Source organism: Podarcis bocagei (genome assembly GCF_964188305.1).
Source record: "Podarcis bocagei genome assembly, chromosome: 5".
Lineage (NCBI taxonomy): Eukaryota > Metazoa > Chordata > Lepidosauria > Squamata > Lacertidae > Podarcis > Podarcis bocagei.
Genome location: NC_138129.1, coordinates 65,500,935 through 65,526,167, shown reverse-complemented (window position 1 = coordinate 65,526,167; position 25,233 = coordinate 65,500,935). Strand labels below are relative to the sequence as shown.

Below are 25,233 nucleotides of genomic sequence, written 5' to 3'. Positions count from 1 at the left end.
TGATGAGACATGAGTCTCATTTAAGTTTAAAATGGCAGAATGTTATATGGAGCCTAACAGTGTTGGGGCTTGAACCTTTTGATTCAGGGTTCTATAGCCCAGCTCAGGGGTCAGCAACCTTTTTCAGCCGTGGGCCAGTCCACCATCCCTCAGATCATGTGGGGGGGCGGACTATATTTTGGAGAGAAAAAAGTGAATGAATTCCTATGCTCCACAAATAACCCAGAGATGCATTTTAAATAAAAGCACACATTCTACTCATGTAAAAACACGCTGATTCCTGGACCGTCTGCAGGCCGGATTGGGCCGCATTTGGCCCCTGGGCCTTACGTTGCCTACCCCTGGCCTAGCTGCTCATTGGACACAGTTTTCTAGAAGTTTTTACATAAGGGAGAGAGGCTGCTGGTCAACTGGCCAAATGTCCAGGGAATGACAAGATTATACTCCGCAGAGAATTTTCCTGGAGTGCCTGTCTTTGTCCTGCTGCCTGAGCTCCTTAATCCTAGTCTCTCTGCATGCCATTTTTGGTATTCCCAAATTCAGTTTTTACCAGCTCATATAAAATCTGCCTGTTAACGCAACTTTGCAACTAATAATAGAAGGAGCAGCCAGTCCCCTATTATCTGATAAAGCCCCTCGGCTTCGCTTTGTAGTGATAGCAACACTTAGAAGGGAGCCAGACCAGAGAAAACTACATATACAATCTGCCATGGTCTGGTGCAGTATTATAGTTTCGTTGCTAAAGGGCGTTTGTTCATTGCAATCAGTGAGACAAGCAGCAAACTTTAAAAATCCTGGGATTTTGCAAAATGTATTTTTGATGAGGAGATGACATCCCGTGACGCGTGACACATTTTCTTCTATTAACCAACATTGTGTAAAATAAAAATTTTGAAACCTGAACTTTCCACCTACACTAAATCATGGATTGTGGATGACAAGACTAGTGAGTATGAACAGGAAATGGTTGCGAAAGCACTATGCAAATAGCAATGAACGAAACTTGTAACATGTAAAAAAAAGTTTCATGTAAAGAGGGACCTTCAAAAGAGGACATTACCAGAACGGCTTTCACAAATACTTAGAAAGGAGTAGAAATTTTACTATTTCTAAGAGAAGGCAAATGTACACATCAAACCCGCTCCTTAAATAGAGTTTTTGGAAAGTAACTAAACTCAGAATCTCCTTACCTTTTACCTTTACCTTAATGTCTTGGAACACCTTAAGAGTGAAAACTGCCAATCTTATATGGTAATAACAACAACAACAACTGCTAAAGCAGACTGAACTAGATTCCATTCCTTTCTGTTATTGTCAGCAGAACTGTTTACCCGATCCAGGAGTTTAGTAATCGCACTGCATAGGTGTCTGCATTCATAACTGAAAGACCACAAAATGCCACTGAAGGAATTAGTTTGCCTGCAGAACATTTATGGGGAAAGAATGAGAGAACAAGAGTTTAGTCTAGACTAGAAAGCTTGTGTGGCTTGCCTTTCCCTCCCCCCCTTTAAAAAACGCACTCTTAAACTTACCCTGCATGCCAGTTTGTGAATAAGCTGTCTTTAATTGTGCAGGGGAAATGATCTTTTCCCATTCTTTCTTTATACAGTATCTGGAAAAGGTTGCTTCACTGTGAATTGGAGACCTAGACTAGTTCGTGATCAGTTATTGGAGTACCGTATGTCTTGTCCTTCTGGTTAAAGGGAAATACAGTGGTACCTCGGTTTTCAAACATAATCCATTCCGGAAGACCATTCAACTTCTGAAAAGCGTTCGAAAACCGAAGCAGTTACTTCCGAGTTTTTGGCATTCGAAAACTTTCGACTTTTGAGACATTCGAAAACTGACATACCACTGTAGTTAAAAGTTGATTTCAATGAAAAGGGGGTGAGGTGCAGAGAGAGAGAGAGAGAGAGAGAGAGAGAGAGAGAGAGAGAGAGAGAGATATCATGGGCATGGCAAGATGGTTAGTATTCCATATTCAGTAAGCTTTTCATTAAAAAAAACTCAGGCGGGAGTGAAATAAGGGAAGACAGGGATAATACATCTAGCAGAATTTTTTGCCTCTTGAAACATGATTTTTATAGACTTCAGGCTGCCTTTTTCCTCTTGGGGTCCAGCAACTCTGCTAAGTCCCACTCAGAGTAGCGTCATTGAAATAAATGAACGTAAGTTAGTTGTGATTATTAACTTCAGTGGGTCTACTCTGAGTAGGTCTAACATCAAATACTGCCCTATATAATCTCCTTGCTGTAGACTATTTTAGTATTTCTGAGGAAAAGGCTGAGGTGTGTGTGTGTGTTGCATCCTTTTTTATTCTGGAAAGATTATTTATTAATATTTATGATGTTTAAAGTGCCATACATTTTCTAGGCACTGTGGGCCTCCAATTTTATGACACCAGGATGAATGTTTCCTATGGCAGTCTTCAGAAAACTAATTGTCTGATTTGGAATTGAGAAGCCATTTCGCTCTGGTCATTGTGGTTTAGCTCACAAAGAGTTTTTGCTTTCTGCGTGTGTTTTATGCCACATATTTTCTGTCTTTGAGATACTTTTTCTGTAGTGTATCTTGGCTCCATCTGTTTCTGGCAAATAAATTCTGGGAGATGTTGCCTAGTTTGTTAGAGACATTTGCATATAGAGGACTTAGGCTCCATACCAGAGTTTGGTCCAGATAGCCTTTTGAAACTCAGAGCTTCATTGGAAATTGTTTCAAGAAACATACAAATGCTTCATGGATCTATGATAATGGATTGTGTAATGGATTCAGGGATCCATGGAATGGGAAGCTAAACTGTTATGGTGGCAGTTGCCCTTTGGGAACACAAATGAGTTTTGGGATTGTCTAGGACAAAATGGGCATGGGCACAATATTGGTATTCTTAATTGCAGGGTCCAGTTACATTTTAATTTGGCTTGAGCTCTGGTTAGTCATAGATCACGAGCTCAGTCTTCTATGAGCAATGAAGTATGTAGTCCTTGCAAACAATAGACTGCAACTTTCTAAGGATAAACAAATTAGTCATTAGTAAGACTCTGTAGCTGGCAATTAAACATGGAGAATATACAGTAACTAGCATAATAAGCTTATTAGTGAAAGGTTTTGTTAAAGTAGAGCTATTAAGTTCTTTTTTAAATATTGTGTGTATCCTTGGGGTGCATGAATTTAGGTACAATAAGTGGATAGGCAGATGGTTTGAAATGCCAGCATTTAGTTAAGAAAATAGCAAACAACTACTATTAGACAGTACGGTGACAGCCACTGTGTTAGTCACACTCAGAGGCTATTTAAATAAATGGACAAGTTTACTCTTGAGTATGACTCACATTGGCTGGCACCCTGTTCGCCCTGTATTTAATATACAAGAACTTTGTTTTTGAAAAATCATTTGGAATTATGAGAATATCGCTGAGCATTGTAGCCTTAAACTGTATTCTTTATAAAGTAGTTACCAGACTAGGATTTCACTATCAGTGGGAATATGTTGAATATCTTCTCCGGGTCCATTGTTTCTGCTGCACATTTGTTAGTTCCCTTTGGCATACTAAAAAAACAAACCCAGTGTTCAGTTGTTGCCATCTTGAATTCAGGGGCGTCTATGTGACATACATAAATTAAACAGTTTTTCAACAATGCCAGGCTTCCTCCACCCCAGTAGCCAAAGGTATTGGTGCCATGAGAGTGCTGGAACTTCTGTGCTTCAGGTCTCCAAGCCCCATAAAGAGCTACATTTCCTTGGGGCGAAGCTCTACACTAGTTCTCCTCAAAGGAGGGGATTTGGGTTTATGAGGAGAGATGGGAGTGTGATAGTCTACCGAGGACTCCTTTTTGCCACACCTTGGTTTGGGGGAACTGTTGGTCTGAAAAGAAGTGTGCAGCCCACATTGGATGGGATTGCAAATGCCGGTTCACATGTCACAGTTGAGAGGTGTTGCACTTCTTACCACATCCACCTTTTTGTGACTTCTTATTGCTAGATTGGCGGTTTTAAATTTGTTTTTTTTTTATGTAATTGCTTTTTATGATTTATTTTGTAAGCTGCTTTGAATTTTTTTCTTAGGAAAACTGGGGTACACACTTCAAAAATAAATGGTTTGGCAGCTGGCCAATGAAGAACATCAGAACTGAGCCAATATATGTCTGGAATTTGATGTTAAAGTGGAAGAAGTTATATTTTAATCTACCAGTAAAGATAGTTAGCCATACTTTATGGTTTCCTTCAGTCCTCTGCATTCCACTCTTAGTGACAGCTGTTCAGTAGTCCAAATTCATTTGTAAAAGAATGTGAGCTGAGCCTGTCTATGGGGCTATTAACTTTTGCTCAAAGGTCGATTTGGAGCCAGGAAAGAGAAACTTGGAAGTAGTGCAGGGAGTATTGATGAAGCAGGAAAGAGGCACGGAAGTTTACAGCAAATGAATGCAGGCATTAAACAAAGATATTCATAAACTCCAAAGGTTCTATTCAAACCTTTAATTGTTTCATAACAGAATGAATGTGGCCGATTTACTGAATAATACTTAAAAGTGGAAGAGAGATTTTTGTTTGAAATTGAGAGGTAGCTTGCAGATTACAAGCCCTGTAAACAAGACACATCAGCCAGTTTATAAGGGCTTCTTCACACTTCATGCAAAAGTCATGACTTGTCGCAACTACAATGGTGTTCTCTCAGGGTTTCTTTAGTAAACACATGAAGGCTAGATGCACATCCCTAAAAGGTAAAGGATGCACAACAGGGAGCATCAGTTGACTATATCTCCAAGAAACGTGGAATTTTGTTTGAGCCCTCACCCCCCCCAAATTGTTTGTTACATAAAGTGTTGAACAGCATTTAATTCTTCTGAATTCAGTGTAGCAAGTGTGGGTGTGTATACACACATGTAACATATGCACACAAGTACAGTCGTACCTTGGAAGCCGAACGCCTGGGCACTCGGAACGTTTTGGCTGCCGAACGCCGCAAACCCAGAAGTGAGTTCCAGTTTGCAAACGTTCTTTTGGAAGCCGAACGTCCAATTTTGGAACCCTGCAGCCAATCGGAAGCCGCGCCTTGGTTTCCGAACATTTTGGAAGTTGAATGGACTTCCAGAACGGATTCCATTCAACATCCAAGGTACGACTGTAATGTATCTCCTCACAATCTCCACTTAGGAGTCCTTCCTGTAGCTTTTCTGTGTGTGTGTGCATGTTCTTCAAAAAGGATCATTTCTTGTGATTCCAAATGACTGGACAACATTCACAAAGGGATTGTGAATCAGGTGGGGCTTACAGCTAGTTGCAGCCATTTTCCTGTTGAGATGACCAGAGAAGCATCTTCATGCTTTTAGTACAAGAGAGAATTTACTGCAGCCTCCAGAGAGGTGCCTACCACAAGGTTTGCAAGTGACACTGTGGGATTGGTTTCATTTGATGCAGCCTGATGTCATAGACAAAGTGTTTGCATCTGTGCACCTAACCATCTTCTTCCTCAACCATTGCCCCTCTTGGCTTAATGTGGTGGCACCTGCATCTTTTTACAGTCTTTTTGGCACCTACTGAAGACCTTTCAACATGCTTTTAAAATGGAGGTTGTCATCCCAGTTTTTACCTGCATTAGATTATATATGTAAACAATGTGTGTGTGTCATTCAGTCACTTTGTGATGCTTCATGGGAAGCAATTCATAAATAAACGCAGCTTTATATGGAACAGTACTGCAGTTTTTTGTTTAACTGCACCTGCCAAGATTCCTCATCTGCATGAGTTTGGGAACCCTGTCTTCCTTTGCAGCTGGATACTCTCTTTTCTGAACTTCCCTTTCTTTAGGTGTTTCATTTAGTGAACAGATGGAGAGGAAGGATGGCTTGTGAATTATAAGACAGAAGGGGAAAGTGGGAGTTCATACTTATTCTTGACTTCAGAGGTTTCCTGTGGAATAAAATGAGTCACTAAATCTCTTCTTTAACTGGGTGGTTCCTGTCTGCTTGCCAGAAACTTGGTCAAGGGTTAATTCAGGGATACTCACTGGGCGCTGTGACAACTTTTGACTGGTGGGGCCACCTTCCTGGCTGAGGGTTGTGTAAAGACCCCTGCTTTGAAAGAATCAGCACCAGGTTCATACAAGTTTTTAAGTCTGACACTGAATCCACAGATCGTTGGCTTCTTCTAAGCTTTTTGCTTTCAGACAGAATCAAGTGATCTTTAAATGAGTGAGAGCTTTAAGTTTTTACGCTGGTGGTGAAGTGAATAGACACTGAAAGATGGTGTTTAAACGCTGAACACTAAATTGCTTTGTTCTGTTCTTGCAGTCTGAAATATTGGTCTGTAAGAAGGAGGAGTAAGTATTAATAGCATGAACAGTAACATTTTGAAGAGTACACGATCCTATTTTTTGGAGAAAGAATCACTTCTGCTCTGTCAGTCTGTGGTTTCGTCACTTCAGTATTGCCTCAGTGAGTAAGCCTAGAATGACCAAATCATGCTGAGTAATGCAAGACCAGAAATGGAGCGTGTGAATTGCCTTATATGGAAAGGCTTATGCTGCAATCATAAAGCAATGTCATCCAGAGGTTTTGATTTTATTTATTTTTTGTTGGGGCTTGGCTGATAATCTTTCCATAAAGTTTAAACACAGGGGTCATAATCCAGCCAGAGTTAAGCACTTTCAGATCTGCTGAGTTCAACGAAGGTGGCATATACTGAACCTAAAAATATTCAACTCAGGCTAGATCAGGAATCTGGACCAAGGTTCATTCTGAGTGTGCAGAGAGCAGTTCACCTTTGAAAAAACCCAGAGAAGACAGAGATGTTTTTGAACATAGTGCGCTGTTGGAGTTTCCCTGTTTTTGTGAAATCTACCGCACGATTGTTTCTCACAATTATAGAATATTGTTGCTATTCGCATTTTGAGACACCGTTAATCCTCAATGGAAAAGTTAGTGAGGATGCATTGGATAGTGAACGTCACAGCTGCTTTACCTTCCTGTAGCACCATCCTGCTCTCTGAAATAACTATGGCTGGGAAAGAGAACCCAGCACCAAATCTGAACTGGGAGCAGAACCCCATTCTCATGCCTTGTTCCATCGAGCCACTTACAGCAGAGATACTGGATCTCGTTTTTCCATTGTTACCAAGTTATCACTGCAAGTTGGCTTCAAATCAGACCAAAGTGAACGCTTGCAATTAATGGTAACTAACTGTAGTCTTCTATATTTGTCTTTTGTTAGAACCCAGTTTCTAGTTATTTGATTTTAGAAAAGTTGTATGAGCTAAACGTTTGTAATTGTAGTGAAAAGCAAGGCTGCCCACAAAGCGACACAGGCACAATCTCCTGCATGCTTTGTCATTGTGAGTTAATTGCATTTCACTCAGCAGGTAGCTTGTACATTCATGGTCTAAGAGAGTCAGTAAAATAAGCTAGGTTGACCTTTAATTACCTCATTTGGAGCTTACCTCTTAAATTTTGAAATTTAAACCTACTGTGAGTGATTTAAACATTTGCACTGTGGCTTTGGGCAAATTTCACATAGTTTGTAAACAAAACCAGAACAGTATTCTAAAATTAGTGCATATGATTCTTCTTAAGAGAAAAAATACACCAAATGCACATCCCTGTGTATGTGTCTTGCTGAACACAGTGCAGTTTAGTATGTAATGTTTGTTAGCTGTTCTGACAGGTAAATAAAGAAAAATATGGAATGGAAACTTGAATTCTTCATGTATAGAAAATCTTTCTCTAAAGGTTTCTTAGTTGATAGAGTACAGTCATACCTTGAGTTGAATGCGCTTTGGATTGAGCGCGTTCAAGTTGCGCTCCGCGGCAACCCGGGGGTAATGGAGCACGTTACTTCTGGGTTTCGACCGCTCGCGCATGCACAGATGCTCAAAATGACGCCATGTGCGGAAGTGGCAAAACGCGACCCGTGCACGCGCAGACACGCCGTCGCATCTTGCGTTCCGTTCGGGATGCGAATGGGGCTCCGGAACGGATCCCGTTCGCATCCCGAGGTACCACTGTATATGAAAAGAAAAAGAAAAAGTTTTAATGTGTGAGTGAGTTTGAAATGTTCTGGAATTGCTTTGACTTTCTGGGAAGAGCAAGTAATTTTGTGGTGTTTTAGTGTTTAGAGTTTCACAATCCAGGCTTCCAGCACTTGTTTTTTTGCTCTTTGATTATTATTTTTAAGAGAAGAAGAAGAGGAGGAACAATTATAATGTGCAATAGTTTATGATGCATATGACTATTCAGCTCTTATGCTATAAAATCATAATATCAGCCTCTAGTTTGTCATTTCCACAAAGCTTGTCTGGTCAGTTTTCCTCCAGTTGGACTGTATAGTGAAATTAGCAAAACACTTCCAATGGGCACAGTGAAGTTAACTAATGTTGGGTACAAAAACATACCATTAAACCAGTGCTTTTTTCTGGGGGTACGCATACCCCTAAACACTTTGTTAATCTCTGTACTTTTGTCCATCTACCGTATTTATTTTTCCTGATTTGAACTATAACGTGATGATTTTCTTGAGCCAAAATGAGAGTACCCCTAAACGTGTTTTTTTAGGGAGGGGAAGCACTGCATTAAACTATAATTAAAATATCTGCTACTGGATGTTTAAAATGCACTATTTGGTAGTTATAGCTTTCTGGGCAAGTTGACTGATGAGAATTTATTACTGTATATCATAATTTCAATTGGTGGGTAGGTAGCAGATAGTATGGGTTGTTAGATTGAATTCCTGTTCTTGAGTTCTGACTAATGTAATTACATTGCAATTGGCTCAGAGCCAAATATTTATCTGAAAGTACACTTGCATTTCTTCCTGCTGAAAACTGATCTAATTTCCACAGTAATTGAGTCATATCTTTTGCTCTCATGCTTCTTTCCCCTTCCTTTGAAAGGTGAAGTCATATGTACTTTGAGTATCTACTCTATAAAATCTCCTAGGAAGTATATCATTTATAAATAGTAGTAGAAGAAGGCTGTAGCTGAAGAGTTGGTTGGATTAATCCTCCACTCGCTCCTTTTGTTTTCTTGGGGTTCATGAGTCATGCCTCTTGCAATGGCAATAGAAGCCACAGGTACAGAATTCTGTAATTAGAATATAAACTCTATACCTAGCAACTTGTGCCCTATGGCCCACATAGCCAAGCCTGCTTCCTTCCTTCCTGCCAGTAGGGCTACAGCTAGTCCTTGACTCTTCTCCCGCCCCACCCTTCAGCTCCCATTTCCCACACCATAGAATTATACAGTTGGAAGAGACCCCAAGGATCATCTAATCCAATCCCCTGCAATGCAGGAATACAGTGGTACCTTGGGTTACATAGGCTTCAGGTTACACACTCCTCTAACCCAGAAATAGTACCTCGGGTTAAGAACTTTGCTTCAGAATGAGAACAGAAGTCGTGCTCCGGCGGCGTGGCGGCAGCAGGAGGCCCCATTAGCTAAAGTGGTACCTCAGGTTAAGAACAGTTTCAGGTTAAGAACGGACCTCCAGAACGAATTAAGTTCTTAACCCGAGGTACCACTGTATTCAGTTTGCCTAGGTAGGGTAAAAAGGTAAAGGACCCCTGGACGGTTAAGTCCAGTCAAAGGCGACTATGGGGTTGTGGTGCTCATCTCGCTTTCAGGCCGAGGGAACCGGCGTTTGTCCACAGACAGCTTTCTGGGGCATGTGGCCAGCATGACTAAACTGCTTCTGGTGTGACGGAACACCATGACGGAAACCAGAGCGCACCAAAACACTGTTTACCTCCCCCCCGCAGCAGTACCTATTTATCTACTTGCACTGGCATGCTTTTGAACTGCTAAGTTGGCAGGATCTGGGACAGAGTAACAGGAGCTCACCCTGTAATGGGGATTCAAACTGCCGACCTTCTGATCAGCAAGCCCAAGAGGCTCAGTGGTTTAGACCACAGCGCCACCCGTGTCCCCACCCGTGGCCTATATGGGGATTGAACCCATATAACGGAAAATAAAATGGCTTCAGAAACTGAATTGGATCTTCAAAAACTGGCTTGAAAAAATGTTCACAAATAAGTCAGAACTGTTTTGTTTTGTTTAGGTTGTGGACTAGATTGTTGGCAGCTAGTGTTTAAAAATTCTTAGGAGATATATTTTGTAATAGTGATAATCCCGAAAAGTGTTTGTTACAAAAAACTATAATTAAACTATAATGGAAGTATCTGGCTTTGGATGTTTAAAATGTTTAGTTTGGTGTGCTTTTTAAAATTCTGGCCACATTGACTAGAGTTTAATATTTCGTAAATTGAAGAGGTGTAAAGAGGTAGGGGTTTGTATGGGTGTTAGACTATTCTATCTTAAATTGTTTAATATGTACCGTATTTTTCACTCCTAAAAAGTAAGGGGAAATGTGTGTTTGTCTTATGGAGCGAATGCAGACGGGAAGCTCTGTCAGTGCTCCCTTTAAAGAGCCACACACACACTCCGCGCGCTCTTTAAAGGGAGTACGGCTCTTGGGGGAGCCTTAGCCGCGCACAGCCTCTCCTGGCAGGGGATGAAGGCTCCCCTTGCCCGGGAGAGGCTACGCGCGGCTAAAGAAGAAGCCAGGACAGAGAGTGGGATCCATAGCCCCACCTCCCAGAAAAGCCCCCAAGAGCCGCGCTCCCTTTAAAGAGTGTGCGGCTCTTGTGGGAGGAAAGCCAGTAGGCTTGCTTTCGCTGAAGCCCGGAGGGCAAGAGGGATCGGTCCGCACCGATCCCGTTTGCTCTCCTGGCTTCAGGGGTAGCCCCGCAAAGCCTCCTGAGTGAAGATGGAGGAGCGCTCCCTCTTAGCTCAGGATGCTTTGCATTCCTTTCTTATTTCTTGTTTTCCTCCCCTAAAAACTAGGTGCGTTCAATCGTCCGGTGCGTCTAATAGAGCAAAAAATACGGTATTTGAAAAGCTAGATACAGTGGTGCCTCGCAAGACGAAATTAATTCGTTCCGCAAGTCTCTTCGTCTTGCGTTTTTTTCGTCTTGCGATGCACGGTTTCCCATAGGAATGCATTGAAAATCAATTAATGCGTTCCTAGGGAAACCGCCTTCAGACCAGGTCCGGGGACAGTCTGTCCCCGGACCTCTTCTGAAGGCTGGGGGGGGGGGACAAGGGCTTTTCTTCTCACCCCAAGCATTTAAAAAAACCCTGGGACAGCAGAGGACTTCTCCGCTGTCCGGGCGATCTTAAAATGCTGGCGGGCGGCATTTTAAAATCGCGCCGGGACAGCGGAGGACTTCTCCGCTGTCCGGGGCGATTTAAAAGCCCCTGGGAAGGCAGGCAGGGGGGACAAAGACTTTCGCCCCCCGCCCGCCTTCAGAAGGTGTTCCCACCCCCCCGCCCGGCTTCGCAGCAGCGCTACGAAGCCCGGCGGCTGGGGCAGGTGTTCCCCCCCCACCCCGCTTCGGAGCAGCGTTCCGAAGCGGGGTGGCTGGGGCAGGTGTTTCCACCCCCCCGCCCGGCTTCGCAGCAGCGCTACGAAGCCCGGCGGCTGGGGCAGGTGTTCCCCCCCACCCCGCTTCGGAGCAGCGTTCCGAAGCGGGGTGGCTGGGGCAGGTGTTCCCACCCCCCCCCCGCCCGGCTTCGGAGCATGGGGAGATCGCTTCTCCCCACCGCCCCCGGACCTCTTTTGAAGCAAGCGGCTGCGGGGAGAAGCGCAGCCGCTTGCTTCAAAAGAGGTCCGGGGGCAGCGGGAGCGCTTCCCGCTGCCCCCGGACCTCTTTTGAAGCAAGGGGCGGTGGGGAGAAGCGATCTCCCTGCAGCCGCTTGCTTCAAAAGAGGTCCGGGGGCAGCGGGAGCGCTTCCCGCTGCCCCCGGACCTCTTTTGAAGCAAGGGGCTGCGGGGAGAAGATCGCTTCTCCCCGCCGCCCCTTGCTTCAAAAGAGAAGACCCGCTGTCCCCGGGGCAAGCTTCGTTTTGCGAAGCAAGCCCATAGGGAAATTCGTCTTGCGAGGCAACTCGAAAACGAAAAAACCTTTCGTTTTGCGAGTTTTTCGTCTCGCGAGGCGTTCGTCTTGCGGGGTACCACTGTACAATACACTGAAGCAATGCCCTTTTAAGCCTTACTAGCTTTACAGTGCAATCCTATATAGATTCTTATTCATCCTGTTTTAAGTCCAGTGGAACTTGTTCCAACAATGAATGTGCTTGGGATTGCACTCTTAAATTTTTTAAATTCCTTAGAAGCAGGGCATTGGAGACATCTGTTTAATTAAGATTCCAACTAGAGAGTATAGCATGCATTTCAGTTTCTTCCATTGAATTCATTGGAATGTTAAAGTGATGAGCTTGGGATGCATTATGCCCTGTGGTTTTAGAGTACTGGAGAAGTCGTGAATGGGCCCATGGCCAGATTTTCTGCCCTGTGAAAGCAATGTCTCCTTCTAAGTTGTTGTTGTTGTTGTTTTTAATAGTGACAAGTCACTGTCTGGTAATGTTCATCCCCCTGACTCAACTGGCCAGAGAGTAGTATAGTTATACTGACTGTGTTACTGGTAGAATTATAAACTTACTGGTTCAGGTGCTGCCCTTGGGACAGTGGCAAGAGAACTTTGGCAGTGGGCAGTCGAAATTCTGGTAAGGAGTCTTTTGAAGACCGTCCTGATTACGCACACTGGGGCAGCCGGCATTCAGACTTTTATTTACTTAGTTTCACAACAGGAAATGTGATCTTGTTACAGGGGTTGTTTTTTTTGTCTGTGAACTGCATGCACTCCTGATTCTGTGGTACTCAAGCGTTTTACTTGCATAGCTAGCAGAACCTCTAAAGCGAGTCAGTAATATTTTAACGTTTTATCCTTTCCACACACAAAAAATGTACATGGTATTATGCATTCTTCAGTGACTAAAGTTTTTGTTTTTGGAAAAACAAAACAAAACGGTTGCTCTGAGCAGCCTTATCATCCATATATCTGGAAACGTGCAATTTCTGATTAATTGTCCAAATTCCAGTGGTAAAAGCAGTTCATTAGGTCAAATGGTAGAGCTGCAGTACTTGGCATAATTTGACACCACCCCTTCCTCCACTCCATCACTCATACCACTGCAATAGCATTAGCTCTGTATGGGATCCCAATCAGCTCAGGGTCTCCTCTGCAGAACAGGACTACGCTTTTGCAATAAATGTATTGTATAGCCGTTTTCTATGCCTCCAGTTTTATAGTCAGTTTCAGCGGCAAGAGTACCCCTTAGATCCCAAATCTAACAATGATCTCATTGTCCAAATGCTGAGCTTTATGTAGCCAAAATGGCAGCAGCATATATTGGTAGGTTTGAGAGAACTCCATGTTTTGTGGAATTACAAGCAAATACTTTTTTTAAAAAAAATCCTAACCCCCATCCGAAGCCAAAGGAGGAACAGCTTGAAATGGTGAAAGTCTGTTTGGAGAGAGGCAAACTGGGCAGAGAGAAAAAATGGATTGGAATGCTTTGGAAGACACCCCCCCCCAAAGAATCTTGGGAAGTGTAGTTTGCTAAGAGTGCTGGGAACCATAGCTATTTGAGAGGTAAACTACTGTTCCCAGGGGAGAGGGGCTTTAAATATCTGGTATGCATACAGTCCTGGTTCCCCGTTTTGAGAGGGGTAGCCATGTTAGGCTGCTCTGGCAAAAAGAACGAATGAGTCTTGTGGCACCATAAAAAAACTAATCATAGAAAGCAAACAAAATAAATGTGATAGGCTTTATTGTGCCACAAGGCTTTTTGTTCTAGTTCCCCACATTTTTTATGAAATGAGTTTTTATCAGAAGACCTTTAACCTAACATGCCTATCCTTTGCTGTTCAGGATTATGGAGGCAGCCAGTGACTCAGTCGGAGCTGAAACTTCGGGTGTGGCGAGCTGCCATCACAACTTGCGGCATTGGTCTGGCATGCAAGCTACGCAAAAGCTATCACACTGCACAATTAGTGACCCTCGTGTATGTCACCATTAAGGCTGGGGTGTTTGTTTGCAGTAGTGAGTGCTCTTCTCTGGCTTTCTAAAGTGAACCAAGTTCATCAGATGAGATTTCCTAACAAAAACAAAAAACAAATTGAAAGTGGCCCTCCCCTTATAAATAACAGCATGTCCTATGCTGCATTCCCTCTCACCTCCAACCCACAGAGAGATTACTTTGCTAGGAAGGGGTAGGAACTGAATTTGCTGCCAGGAAGCTTGGACGATGACACATTCGTGCAGTCTGGCACAAGCCGTTGCTGAGATCTGATACTCTAATAGCCACCTACACTGCAGCTGATCCCGTTAATACATGTTCTTACTGCAGGACTTTGGATTACAGTCCTCCCTCCCTTCTGGACACTATTTCTCATGGATTATACTGGCTGTGTACTTGTGTACATGTTTTGTTATGGAGCCCCTGCTCTTTTTCTATAGGTGTCATATGCACAGAATTGGCACGTGTTCACAAGAAAAACTAGCTGTGCCAGTGTAGGTGGCTTTTAGAGTGCCAGTGTCTCATAATGATCAAAAGGGGTAAATGCATCTAATAAGTAATGAAACAACAACTAAAAACAAGCAAGACAGAAAAAGGGGCTGGGTGATAGTAAAGGTAATGGGACCCCTGACTGTTAGGTCTAGTCACGGACCACTCTGGGGTTGCGGCACTTATCTCGCTTTATTGGCCGAGGGAGCTGGCGTACAGCTTCCGGGTCATGTGGCCAGTATGACTAAGCCACTTCTGGTGAACCGGAGCAGCACATGGAAATGCTGTTTTCCTTCCCGCTGGAGCGGTACCTATTTATCTACTTGCACTTTGGCGTGCTTTTGAACTGCTAGGTTGGCAGGAGCTGGGACCGAGCAACGGGAGCTCACCCCATCACTGGGATTCGAACCGCCGACCTTCCTATCGGCAAGCCCTAGGCTCTGTGGTTTAACCCACAGCGCCACCCGTTTACTGCCTAATTAAAAGTCAACATGGTTTTTAGAGGGCCAAAACCTTATTGCTGGATTAGCTGATCTTCTGCCGCTTGGACAAAACTTCAGTTTGTTAGCCCACATCCAATCTGTTACTAATCTTGGATGCCCATTAAGAATCTCCCCCTTGACTGTGTTGGACATCTCAATAAGGCTATGGCTTTTGAAGACAGGTCTGTAATTCAGTAGGTTTACAACATACAAAGTGTTAGTATTACTGGGGGGGAGCTGTAACAGAATGCACTATTGGGAATATAGTGATGAAAAAATATTTTCAAAGCCTTAAGTGATTTACACCTTACTGTAAACTGCAAAAGGGTGAAAGTACCAGCCTGAGCTCAGACTGATAATGTCTTTGTGCTGCAGTTTGGTTTTAGGAGTAGGGATTTTTTGTCTTTGCCAGTCAGAGCCAGACTTGGTATTGTTATTGTTTTTCTGTGTTTTTTTCTGTTTGCTTACACAAGATGCAAGAATCTTGTTTATTACTTCATAGAGTCTGGCTGTAACAGAGCATCTACGCACGTAACTATCAGTAAACATTTTAGTATTTGGCACCATTTCAGATATAACCTTGAAATCTGTTCAGGAATTGCATTTTAGCCACTCATATGCCATTGCAGAGGCTGTCATGTGCTACTGTGGTCAGGCTTTGGCTAAACACGATGATCAAAGTCTTGACGATTCATTGGAAGGCAGCCAGTCATAGGATTGTTAAAACCCTGTGACTCAGTTGCTGCTTTGAACTCTTCTTCTCGGCTATGCAGTCAAGTCCAAAAGTGAGGAACAATACTGTTTGGATTGGCTAAAGAAAAGGGATTTGATTTTTTTTTTAAAAAAAAACACACCATAGTATCTTTCTTCTGCTTTTGAATCACTTATATTCTCACATCACTGCAGATTTCCAACACAGAGACACCTTCTGTAGATGTATTTAGAGCTTAGAATTTAGAAGAAATTACATGGTATTTTGAAAAATGCCTTTGAAATATTTGAGTTTTGAAAAGGTCCTTTGCAGCATGGGACCAGAGAATAACCTAGGGATAGTAATTAGTGGTGGAACCGCCAGGTGATGTTGGAAATACAACTCCCATGACCACTGGCCACCCTGTCTGGGGTTGACAAAAGTTAAAGAGTCCAACATCTAGAGGGCCACACTGCTTTCCCATCCCTGGAATAAACACTGATGAGCATTACTTTGAATCAGTTTCAGCACCGTCATTTTCTGAAGGAAGACAGATTTAAATGGGGGGAAGTGGGTCTATTAGAACTTGAATATTGAAAAGATAAGTAGAAACAAAGTTGTGCATTTGAGCAAATGATTAAGATAATAAAGTGCTGTTAGCGTGATCTGCCACATTCACCCCAAACCTTAAAAAGGAAAAGAAGTAATATTTCTGCTTTGGATTGTGAAGGGGAGGAAAAGGTGAGGAATTCAGTGTACAGTGGTACCTCAGGTTAAGAACTTAATTTGTTCTGGAGGTCCATTCTTAACCTGAAACTGTTCTTAACCTGAGGCACCACTTTAGCTAATGGGGCCTCCCACTGCCGCCGCGCTGCCAGCGCACAATTTATGTTCTCATCCTGAAGTGAAGTTCTTAACCTGAGGTACTACTTCCAGGTTAGCGGATTCTGTAAGCTGAAGCATCTGTAACCTGAAGCGTCTGTAACCTGAGGTACCACTGTATATAGAAATGTACCTGGGACTTTAATGCTACCATTTGTTTGGAGAGGAAGTAGAGATGCAGGAACTCACTCCACATAGCACATCCCCTGCTCCCTGATGAGAGGTGTGGGGGGGGGAGTGCTGGACTACGACTTTGGAGACCTGGGTTCAGATCCCCACTCAGCCTTAACGCTCCCTGGGTGACCTTGGGCCAGTCACAGTCTCTCAGCTTAACCTACCTCACAGGGTTGTTGTTACAGAGAAACTGGAGAAGGGGAGAAGTGTGTATACCACTTTGAGCTCCTTGGAGAAAAGATAGGATATAAAGTCATACCTTGGAAGCTGAATGGAATCCGTTCCAAAAGTCCGTTCGACTTCCAAAACCGAAGTGTAGCTTCCAACTGGCTGCAGGAAGCTCCTGCAGCCAATCGGAAGCCGCAGAAGCCACGCTGGACGTTCAGCTTCCAAAAATCGTTTGAAAACCGGAACATTCACTTCTGGTTTTCGATCATTCAGGAGCCAAAACGTACGAGTTCCAAGGCATTCAGCAACCAAGGTATGACTGTAAACTATTTTTTTTAAGATGAAATTGTTCTATTCCTCTTAATTGATACTGGCACAAGCAGATGTGGGCAGATGAAATCATGGGGATCCCAACCCTAATTTCACAGGGGAGCAACTGAAGAATAAAACGCTTTGTACATTCATGTTGTAGAACTATTGCTATTGATGATAATGATGACATATTGTCCCTTCTTATTTTTTAAGGTAGTGGAACAAGTAGATCTTAAACAGAAGTCAAATTCCCTTGGTAGTTTCCCTCTGTAACACATTTGAAAATGAAAATGTCTGTGGTTATGAACTGGAATAGCTGTTAAACTGAAAATTTATGTCTATAAACCCAACATTCCCAATAGTTTTTGCTGCTTTATTACTGTACTGTGAAATCATTTTTTCTTTCCAGCTTAGTAGCAACCACAGATCAAAGACCAGTTGAACAGATGGATTTTCTGAACAACCATCGCCAGCGTTAATCAGAAACCATTGTTGATATGTAGAAAAATAACCAGTTGGCTTTTCTTTACAGTGCTTGAAAGAGCTCGGTGAAAATGTCTAGCAAAACATCCGGCACAACAAACAACATAGCTCAGGCCAGAAGAACTGTTCAGCAGTTGAGAATAGAAGCTTCTATAGAAAGAATAAAGGTAAGAAGAACTTATTATTATTAGTTTATTTAAATCTGCCTTCTAAAGCAAAAAATCCTTTCCCCCGCTTTTCCAGAGCACATTATTATTATTATTATTATTATTATTATTATTATTATTATTATCATTATCATCATCATCATCATCAACAACAATAATTGAATTTATATACTGCCCTATACCCGGGGGTCTCAGGGCGGTTCACAGAATAAAATCAAGATATAAAACCACAAAAAACCTAATAAAAATCAAAACAACAACCCCATAGCCCACCCACCCACCCACCCACAAAAAACACATTTCTAAAAGGGTGTTGGATGTCAATAAGATCAACCAAAGGCCAAGTTAAAAAGGAACGTTTTTGCCTGGCCCCTAAAGGTGTATAATAAAGGTGCTAGGTGAACTTCCCTGGGGAGAGCATTCCACAGACAGGGAGCCACTGCAGAGAAGGCCCATTCACGTCTTGCCACACTCTGAACCTCTTGAGGAGGGGACACACAAAAGAGGGCCTCAGAAGATGATCTCAGGGTCCAGGTAGGTTCATATGGAAAGAGGCGATCCTTGAGGTATTGCAGTCCTGAGCCGTTTAAGGCTTTACAGATCAAAACCAGCACTTTGAAGTGGGTCCGGAAACTTAATTAGTAGCCAGTGCAGTCGGACCAGGATCATCGCATCACCATCTACTGTTAAGAACACGTTCCTTTAGTCTAGGCAGTCCCAGAGAGAAGCGATATCTTTCTCTTCATATATATTGGGATTGTGTTCACATATGTACAGTATGTGTGCCATCAGTGTGAATTTAGTGGAGAATTGTACTTAAAAAAGAATGCCACTGTGTGAAAATTGATGTACATACTGAGAAGAAATGTACACCAATTAAGAACACGAGGAAGAGATTTTGTTTATCGCCCAGTCAGTACACATAATTTCCAGCAATACAGTGGAGAATATACAAAACATCTGACCATTGATTTATTCTTTCACATATTTTTTTATTTGCTGGTTTCTGCTGCTTTTAATTATTTTACAAAGGCATGAAGTATTATTCTAAATCCATGTAAGGCTCAATCAACATGAACTTTTTTCTGCCTCTGGAATTTTTTTCCACACAAAATGTAAAAATATCACTTCGAAATCTCGTAAGATTTTGCTTGTTGGCTGTTGTTGGCAACCTGCTCCATATTTACTGTGCCCCTTCTCACACATTCCTCAGGTGTCGAAGGCATCGGCAGATCTAATGTGCTACTGTGAGGAGCATGCCAGGAAGGATCCTTTACTAATGGGAATACCTGCTTCAGAAAACCCCTTCAAGGATAAAAAGACCTGCACTATCCTATAGGCTAAGCAGCAAAATGCCTTCAAGACCCTCCCCTGCAACCGAGCAGATCCTTAGAGAAGTAACCTGAAGGTTACCTGGTATCAACCGCATAAAACAGCAACTCATTTACATTTTGTGTTAAAATGAACTTTTAAGTTTTCTAAAAAGGTCTCTTTTCTTTATCGCATTCTAAATGGGGATGCAAGGTTTATAAAGTTACTTCTTGTCAATGGAATGGTTCTAAGAGCATCGTTGGGAATTGGATTATGTTGGCTTTGGGGGTTATAAAGAGAGGGTTGGTTTGGGTTGGGTTTTACTTAAAAGTGCAATGAGTGTTCACAATTCCAGGTGTGAGGTTGAACAATCAAGACCAAAGTTGCCTGAGCTTCATTTTCTGACTAGTGAGGCAGACCAGCGTAGAGTCCTAATCAAGCTTACTTTTAACATTTTGATTTTATACCAGCGTATAGCCTTGTATATGTAATTGGTGTCTGTATCTATGGTCCGTGCGTATGTTTGTTTAGATATATACACGCATTACCAAGTGCATTCTTTAAGTATGCCCTTCAAAGTTTATTGCTCCATTTATCAATAACTCCTGCAGTTCATGCCTTTTATCATCAAGTATGTCTTAAGCTTTTTCACAATGTCTTAAGGACTTGTAGACTTGTACTTAGTATAAATTCTTGTTCTCAAAATGATTTTGAAAGGTGACATTTATAGCCTTTGGTTCTTCTGCCTTCTCGCATTTCCTCTGAAATTTAGACTGTCACACATGGATTCTGAAAATGGAGTCTAGATAAGTTTCTCCTTTTTCGTTGTGCTTGAAGGGGGAATCTGCCGCCTAACTTTCCTACGCACTTCCCTGTTGTGTTAATTTTTCAGTAAGCATCCAGGCTATTTTCTCTCTCTCGTTGCTAAATTCACGTCTATCAAATGCCAAATAATATCTACAGAGGAGTGGGAGACTCTGGGTGCAATCCGTGGTGCTATTGCTTCTGCACAAGGCCTATGGAAAACACTGGTGGTTGTGCTGAGGAAATGCTTGAAAGGTTGCAGCAATGCACAGTACTAAATCTCTGATGAATGTAAATGGTATTAAAATGTTTGTGTAGCCTTTGTGTGTTGATGGAATACTGAGTGGAATGAATCAATATCAACTTCTAAACCCAGGTATGTATCAGTATTCTGTGCGCTGCCAGTCCTTTCATGTTTTTAACTTTGTGGTCTGCCATAGCTGTATATTTGCAGAATGTGTTAAACATTTGGGGTTCAGGGTTGTTCCATGTGCAAGGAGACTTGAGATGCATGGCTAGATACAACCTTAGCAGTTCTCAAGTAGCACAGAAAGCAAAGCCACTCAACGTTGTTTTTACAGCGAGGCCCAAAGGTTTCCATCTTTAGCCAAACTAAAGAAAAACCTCCCTAGTTGCAAAGAACTAGAATTCTCACTTTAAACTAACAGGAGTAATAGCTGGTTCGCTGCAGATGGGGGGAAGGACCCCAAAAGACCTGACTTCACTGTGACTGGATCCAGAGAAGCTGGCTGCAGAGCCAGTAAAGCAAGGTGCATATTCCACTCCATAATGCTCTGCAATATATTAACTTGAAATTGCAGGAGCAAGGTCTTGCAGATTTCTGTCTAAAGGCAGATTTGGCCTTTCTTTCTTTTAGTACTGCTCTATAAACTTTCACACTGATTTTGCTTGCCATATACTTCAGTCTGCCCTCTCAAAAGGAAGGTATGTTTGTTGATAATATTAATTAATTTGACTGCAAATAATCTATATTTGTGCTACCCATTGCAGCCATTTCACTTGCTACCCGAAACGTAGTTAATGGCTACTTCATCAAGAACCAGGATAACAGGTCCTACGAAACAAATACTCCCGGTTACACATTTTGAAATAGCGGCATTCCTTTCTCTGATGGTTTATTTCAAAATATGGTTTATTTCAAAATATAGGGCAGCTTTTGATTTGTGAGATACCCAGATCTGTCTTTCTAAAGGCTGATTCACACATCCATATTATTACATGGGCAGTCTCGCATTTTCTGTAGGCTTGTTCGCATTGAATCAGTCATGCCAGTACAAGCATGGGTCTGGGTCATGACTTTACTACATACGAAGATCTTTAAAAAGTGTGTCAAATGAGGATGTGGTGTCTTGCCATTTTAATACCCATTCATAGAACTAGTTCACCACCTACAAATCAGTGGGGGAAGCCATAAGTTGTGGTCTTTACCAATTTTTAAAACATACTGATTTGTAGGGCTGTCCTGAGACGTGACAGGCACAGAAGCTGTGTCTCCACTACCATGTAATGTGAGTATTGTGTCTGTCTGGCATTTATTCCAAGTAAGCCTCTAGCAGCAACTCCATGTCTATTCAGACATACCGTATTTTTCACTCTATAGGACGCACCGGACCATAGGAGGGGGAGAACAGGGGGAAAAAATTCTCCCCCTCTCTGCTCAGTGCCCCTTCAGCGAAGCAGTAGGAGAAACGGAGCCCCTTCTATTTCTCCTCCCGCTTCGCTGAAGGGGCGCTGCGCAGAGAGGGAAAACTGTGCAGCACCTCTCCAGCGAAGTGAAGTCTGGAGAGCAAGAGGGATCGGTGTGCACCGACCCCTCTCGCTCTCCAGGCTTCAGGCGGCTATCCGCAAGCCTTCGGAGCGCAGCGGGAACTCCTGCTGCACTCCGAAGGCTTGTGGATAGCTGCCTGAAGCCCCCGGAGCGCATCCTTTGAAGCCTCCGCAGAGCAGCGGGGTGAAGGCACCCCGCCGCCCTGCGGAGGCTTTGTGCAGCTAAGCCCAAGCTAGAATAGCGCTGCGCAGCGCTCCGTCTCCCTGTTCTGCCTTTGGGCTTAGCAGCGCAGCCTGCATTCGCTCTATAGGACGCACACACATTTCCCCTTAATTTTTGGAGGGGGAAAAGTGCGTCCTATAGAGAGCGAAAAATATGGTAACTTCTGTGGTCCTTGCTACAGATAAGTGCATATAGGGTTGTGGTCTAAATGTGGAGAAGTGCATGGACACAATTGTTATGTAACTGTTCCCTCAGAGTGTTTGTGTCTTATACTGGACCAAAAGCTGAAAAAAAATCCTGTCTCAGTGTCTTAAAATGATGCTAGCTCCCTAAAAAATGGAATTAATCCTAGGAATGTTATTCTCCTTACTCCAGAAGCCAAGCTGTTGCAGTTTTTAACTCATTAAATTAATGGAGGGTTGTTGTTATTGTTAAAATAGAAAAAACAAAAAGATAATTTTTGATGCATTAATCAGTTTGGTACTTTCATATTAAAATGAAGCTGCTATGTCATCATTTGCAATCATTTTTAATTGCTTGCATATTAAGTTAGGTGTTCTAATTCCACAAAGTGTCCCCCCCCCCCAGTACTGCATACACTACTACACTGTCACCAGCAACTGCTGCTGTGTATGCGTTATTGGACAATAAATTTGGACACATTCCATTGTTGCAGGCAAGAAATTTATGTTCCGTGCATTGCTCCCTGCCTTCCATTTACACTCCATTTTGCTTGAGATAAGCCATGTCCTTAAACCTTAAAATCAAAGAATTAAACGTGGCACAGTGTCGATAGAACCCGTTTAAAATATCTTCAAATTATTCAGTTCCCAAATATGTAAAGCTTAAATGCTGCATCAGTATTGCATACCTGTTGTCAAAGCCAGTGCCGGCACTTGCTGACCTAGGCAGCTGGCATGGTTCCAGCTGGACAACCATTCTCTCTGTCAGAAAATTCTCAGGCTGGATAGAGTAAGATTTGCAGGAAAAATGGAAAAGAAGTCTACGGAGGCTGCATTGCCACTGTCCAATGCCTTTCCTATTTTCTAATCTCTCATCTCCACTCCCACGCCCTAGTTTTCCTTATGTATGCCTAGAGGTGCGTACCCCTAGATGCCAGACCCATTTTCTGGGTTTATTGTTTTTTCCTCGATACCAATGCTATTATAATCTAAGAGTATTTTAAAACCCTTTTCACGTATTTGGCATGCTCATGTGTTGCAGCACCAGGACAAAATAGCTTGGATCCAAAGGTGCTCTTTCGCACATGACAGAAGGTGTTTTGTGCTCCTAGATGGGCACTGTTTTATACCTCATGCTAAAGAGTTGCGCAAGAAAAGTGAAATTATGGCTTCAATCCTGTACCTGCTTACCTGAAAATAAGCCCCACTGAACTCATTGAGACTTTCTTCTGAGTAGACAGGTATAGGATTGTGCCGTGAGGCTGCAATCCTGGATACACTTACTGTGGAGTAAGCACTACTTAATCATAATAGGGCTTACTTTTGAGTAAGTACATAGGATTGCAGGGCATACCTAAAGCTGATGGTTCTGTTTGGACTAGTGATTGCATGAGAACTGTTCTAGAACTTATCTGTTTGAACACTCTGTGACCTGCCAGCTCTTACAGCACAGAGCTAGTAGCTATTTTACTTCTGCTCACGGTGCTTTGGATCCAAACCAATATTTTCACCAGCAGTGCTTTAGAACTGTATTATACATAATGTATTTTACTAACTGAAGGAGAGTATTAAAAATGTCATGTTGTAAGGTGTGGGAACACAATTTTAATTAAGTAAAAATTGTGCCAACTTTGCATTCAGAAATGCCTTTTGACTTTCTCTTTAAAACACATGGTTTGAAAACTTTCACCCCAGTATTGGTTTCTTTTAAAGTTTTGGACCATTCATAGTTTTTAGTCACAGAACAGCTGTAAACACAACACCAAAATACAGCTAGCTGCTTCGGGACACTTCTATCAGATTTTAGATAACTGCTAAATGCATTGTCACATTTTTCCAGCCTTCCAATAATGGCATATTGAAGAGTCAAAACATGCATACATTGCCTTTTTTGTGTGTAAAGCAAACTTTGCGGTGATGGTTATAATCATAATGCAAAGCGTAGAAAATACTGCCGTCATATGCATTCCCACTTCTCATTTTCCATTTATTTCTGTGGGGCTTGTATGAGGCTCCCATAGACCACAATGGTGCTTACATAATTGCACCTACTAGAATTCAACAGGGAAAACTGAACCAACCAAAATAATTACTGCTAGACCACTGTGAGGTTTTGAAATTAAAGACTGTGATACTTAAACAAGAGTTTTCAACAACTGTACCACTACACTGCGTCTTCATGCTTTGATTAGAAATGCCTCAGAAGTAAAATATTACTCCAGTAATTCTTTGTTTTCTTTTTTGGTCTTTTTTATTTTAAAAAATTGTAATCTGCTTACTTCTTACAGGCACACTTCTCTGGTTTTTCTTTGAATTGCTTTCACAAAATATTGCTTGTATTATCTTTGTAATCCTAGATTGACAAGAATAATACCATGATTTGCCTTTGGGGTGGGGGATGGAAAAGGATTTGTGAAATTATTTTAATAGAGCTAATTTGTTTTGTTTTTTTGCCTTTCACAAGCAATCGTTCTCTAATAAGATTGCATACCTTGTGCATCTGCATACAACCTGATCTTTTCTTAAAAGATGGCTTCCGGTTGCCATTATTAGAGGGGTTAAAAAAAACAAACAACCCTGTAATTAAGATACTTGTTCACAATTAATATAGTACCATGGATATGAAACACTTTAATTAAACATCACTTCTTTTCATACGGTTCTCTGCTTTTCATTGTAGTTCAGTTGACTTCAGTTATGCTGGTGACAGCATCATATTCTAAGACTGCTGATCAACACCGTGTTGTGGCATTGTGCTGCAACTTCATCAGTTGGGAGGGCTGGGGAGTGTGGCTTTCTGTGTTGTTCATGAAGGCCAAATAAGGCCAGTGGAGTTGTGAGTTCAGAATCCTGTGTTCCACTGGACTTCTACAAATTTGACCTGTCGTTTGCTTTGAATCAATGAGATTCAAATCTCAAATGAGTCCCTTCTGGCTAAAAGGGAAGCTGGTTTCTGTTCCTCAGAGTACATCTTTCCAAGATCAGCCCCTTTATGCAGACTCCCGGAAGAAAGAGCCACATTTGCAATCTGTGTTCCTGAAAGTGCTGTGAACAAGAGGGAAGAATGGCTGAGTGACATAAAAAGGCCTAGAGCAAAATGAGTGTCATACACAGGAAGGAGCAGTTGTCTGTATGAGGTTATTGTGTCCTCACTCAGGTAACTGACCTA

The 25,233-nt window shown here is 42.3% G+C and overlaps 1 protein-coding gene across 3 annotated transcripts in view; it reads left to right on the top strand.

Moving 5' to 3' along the window:
* The window catches only part of GNG12 (G protein subunit gamma 12), a 46,365-nt gene extending 21,646 nt beyond the window's left edge, over positions 1–24,719 (top strand). For 2 of the 3 annotated variants that reach the window (XM_081193927.1, XM_081193925.1), the window contains 2 exons: positions 17,639–17,756; positions 18,970–24,719. In XM_081193927.1, the coding sequence (XP_081050053.1) occupies positions 17,661–17,756; positions 18,970–19,095 (222 nt within the window). In that variant the 5' untranslated portion in view covers positions 17,639–17,660 and the 3' untranslated portion in view covers positions 19,096–24,719. Of the gene's footprint in view, positions 1–17,621; positions 17,757–18,969 lie in introns of all 3 variants that reach the window. The other variant, XM_081193926.1, reaches the window with a different exon arrangement.
* The last annotated feature ends 514 nt before the right edge of the window (positions 24,720–25,233 follow it).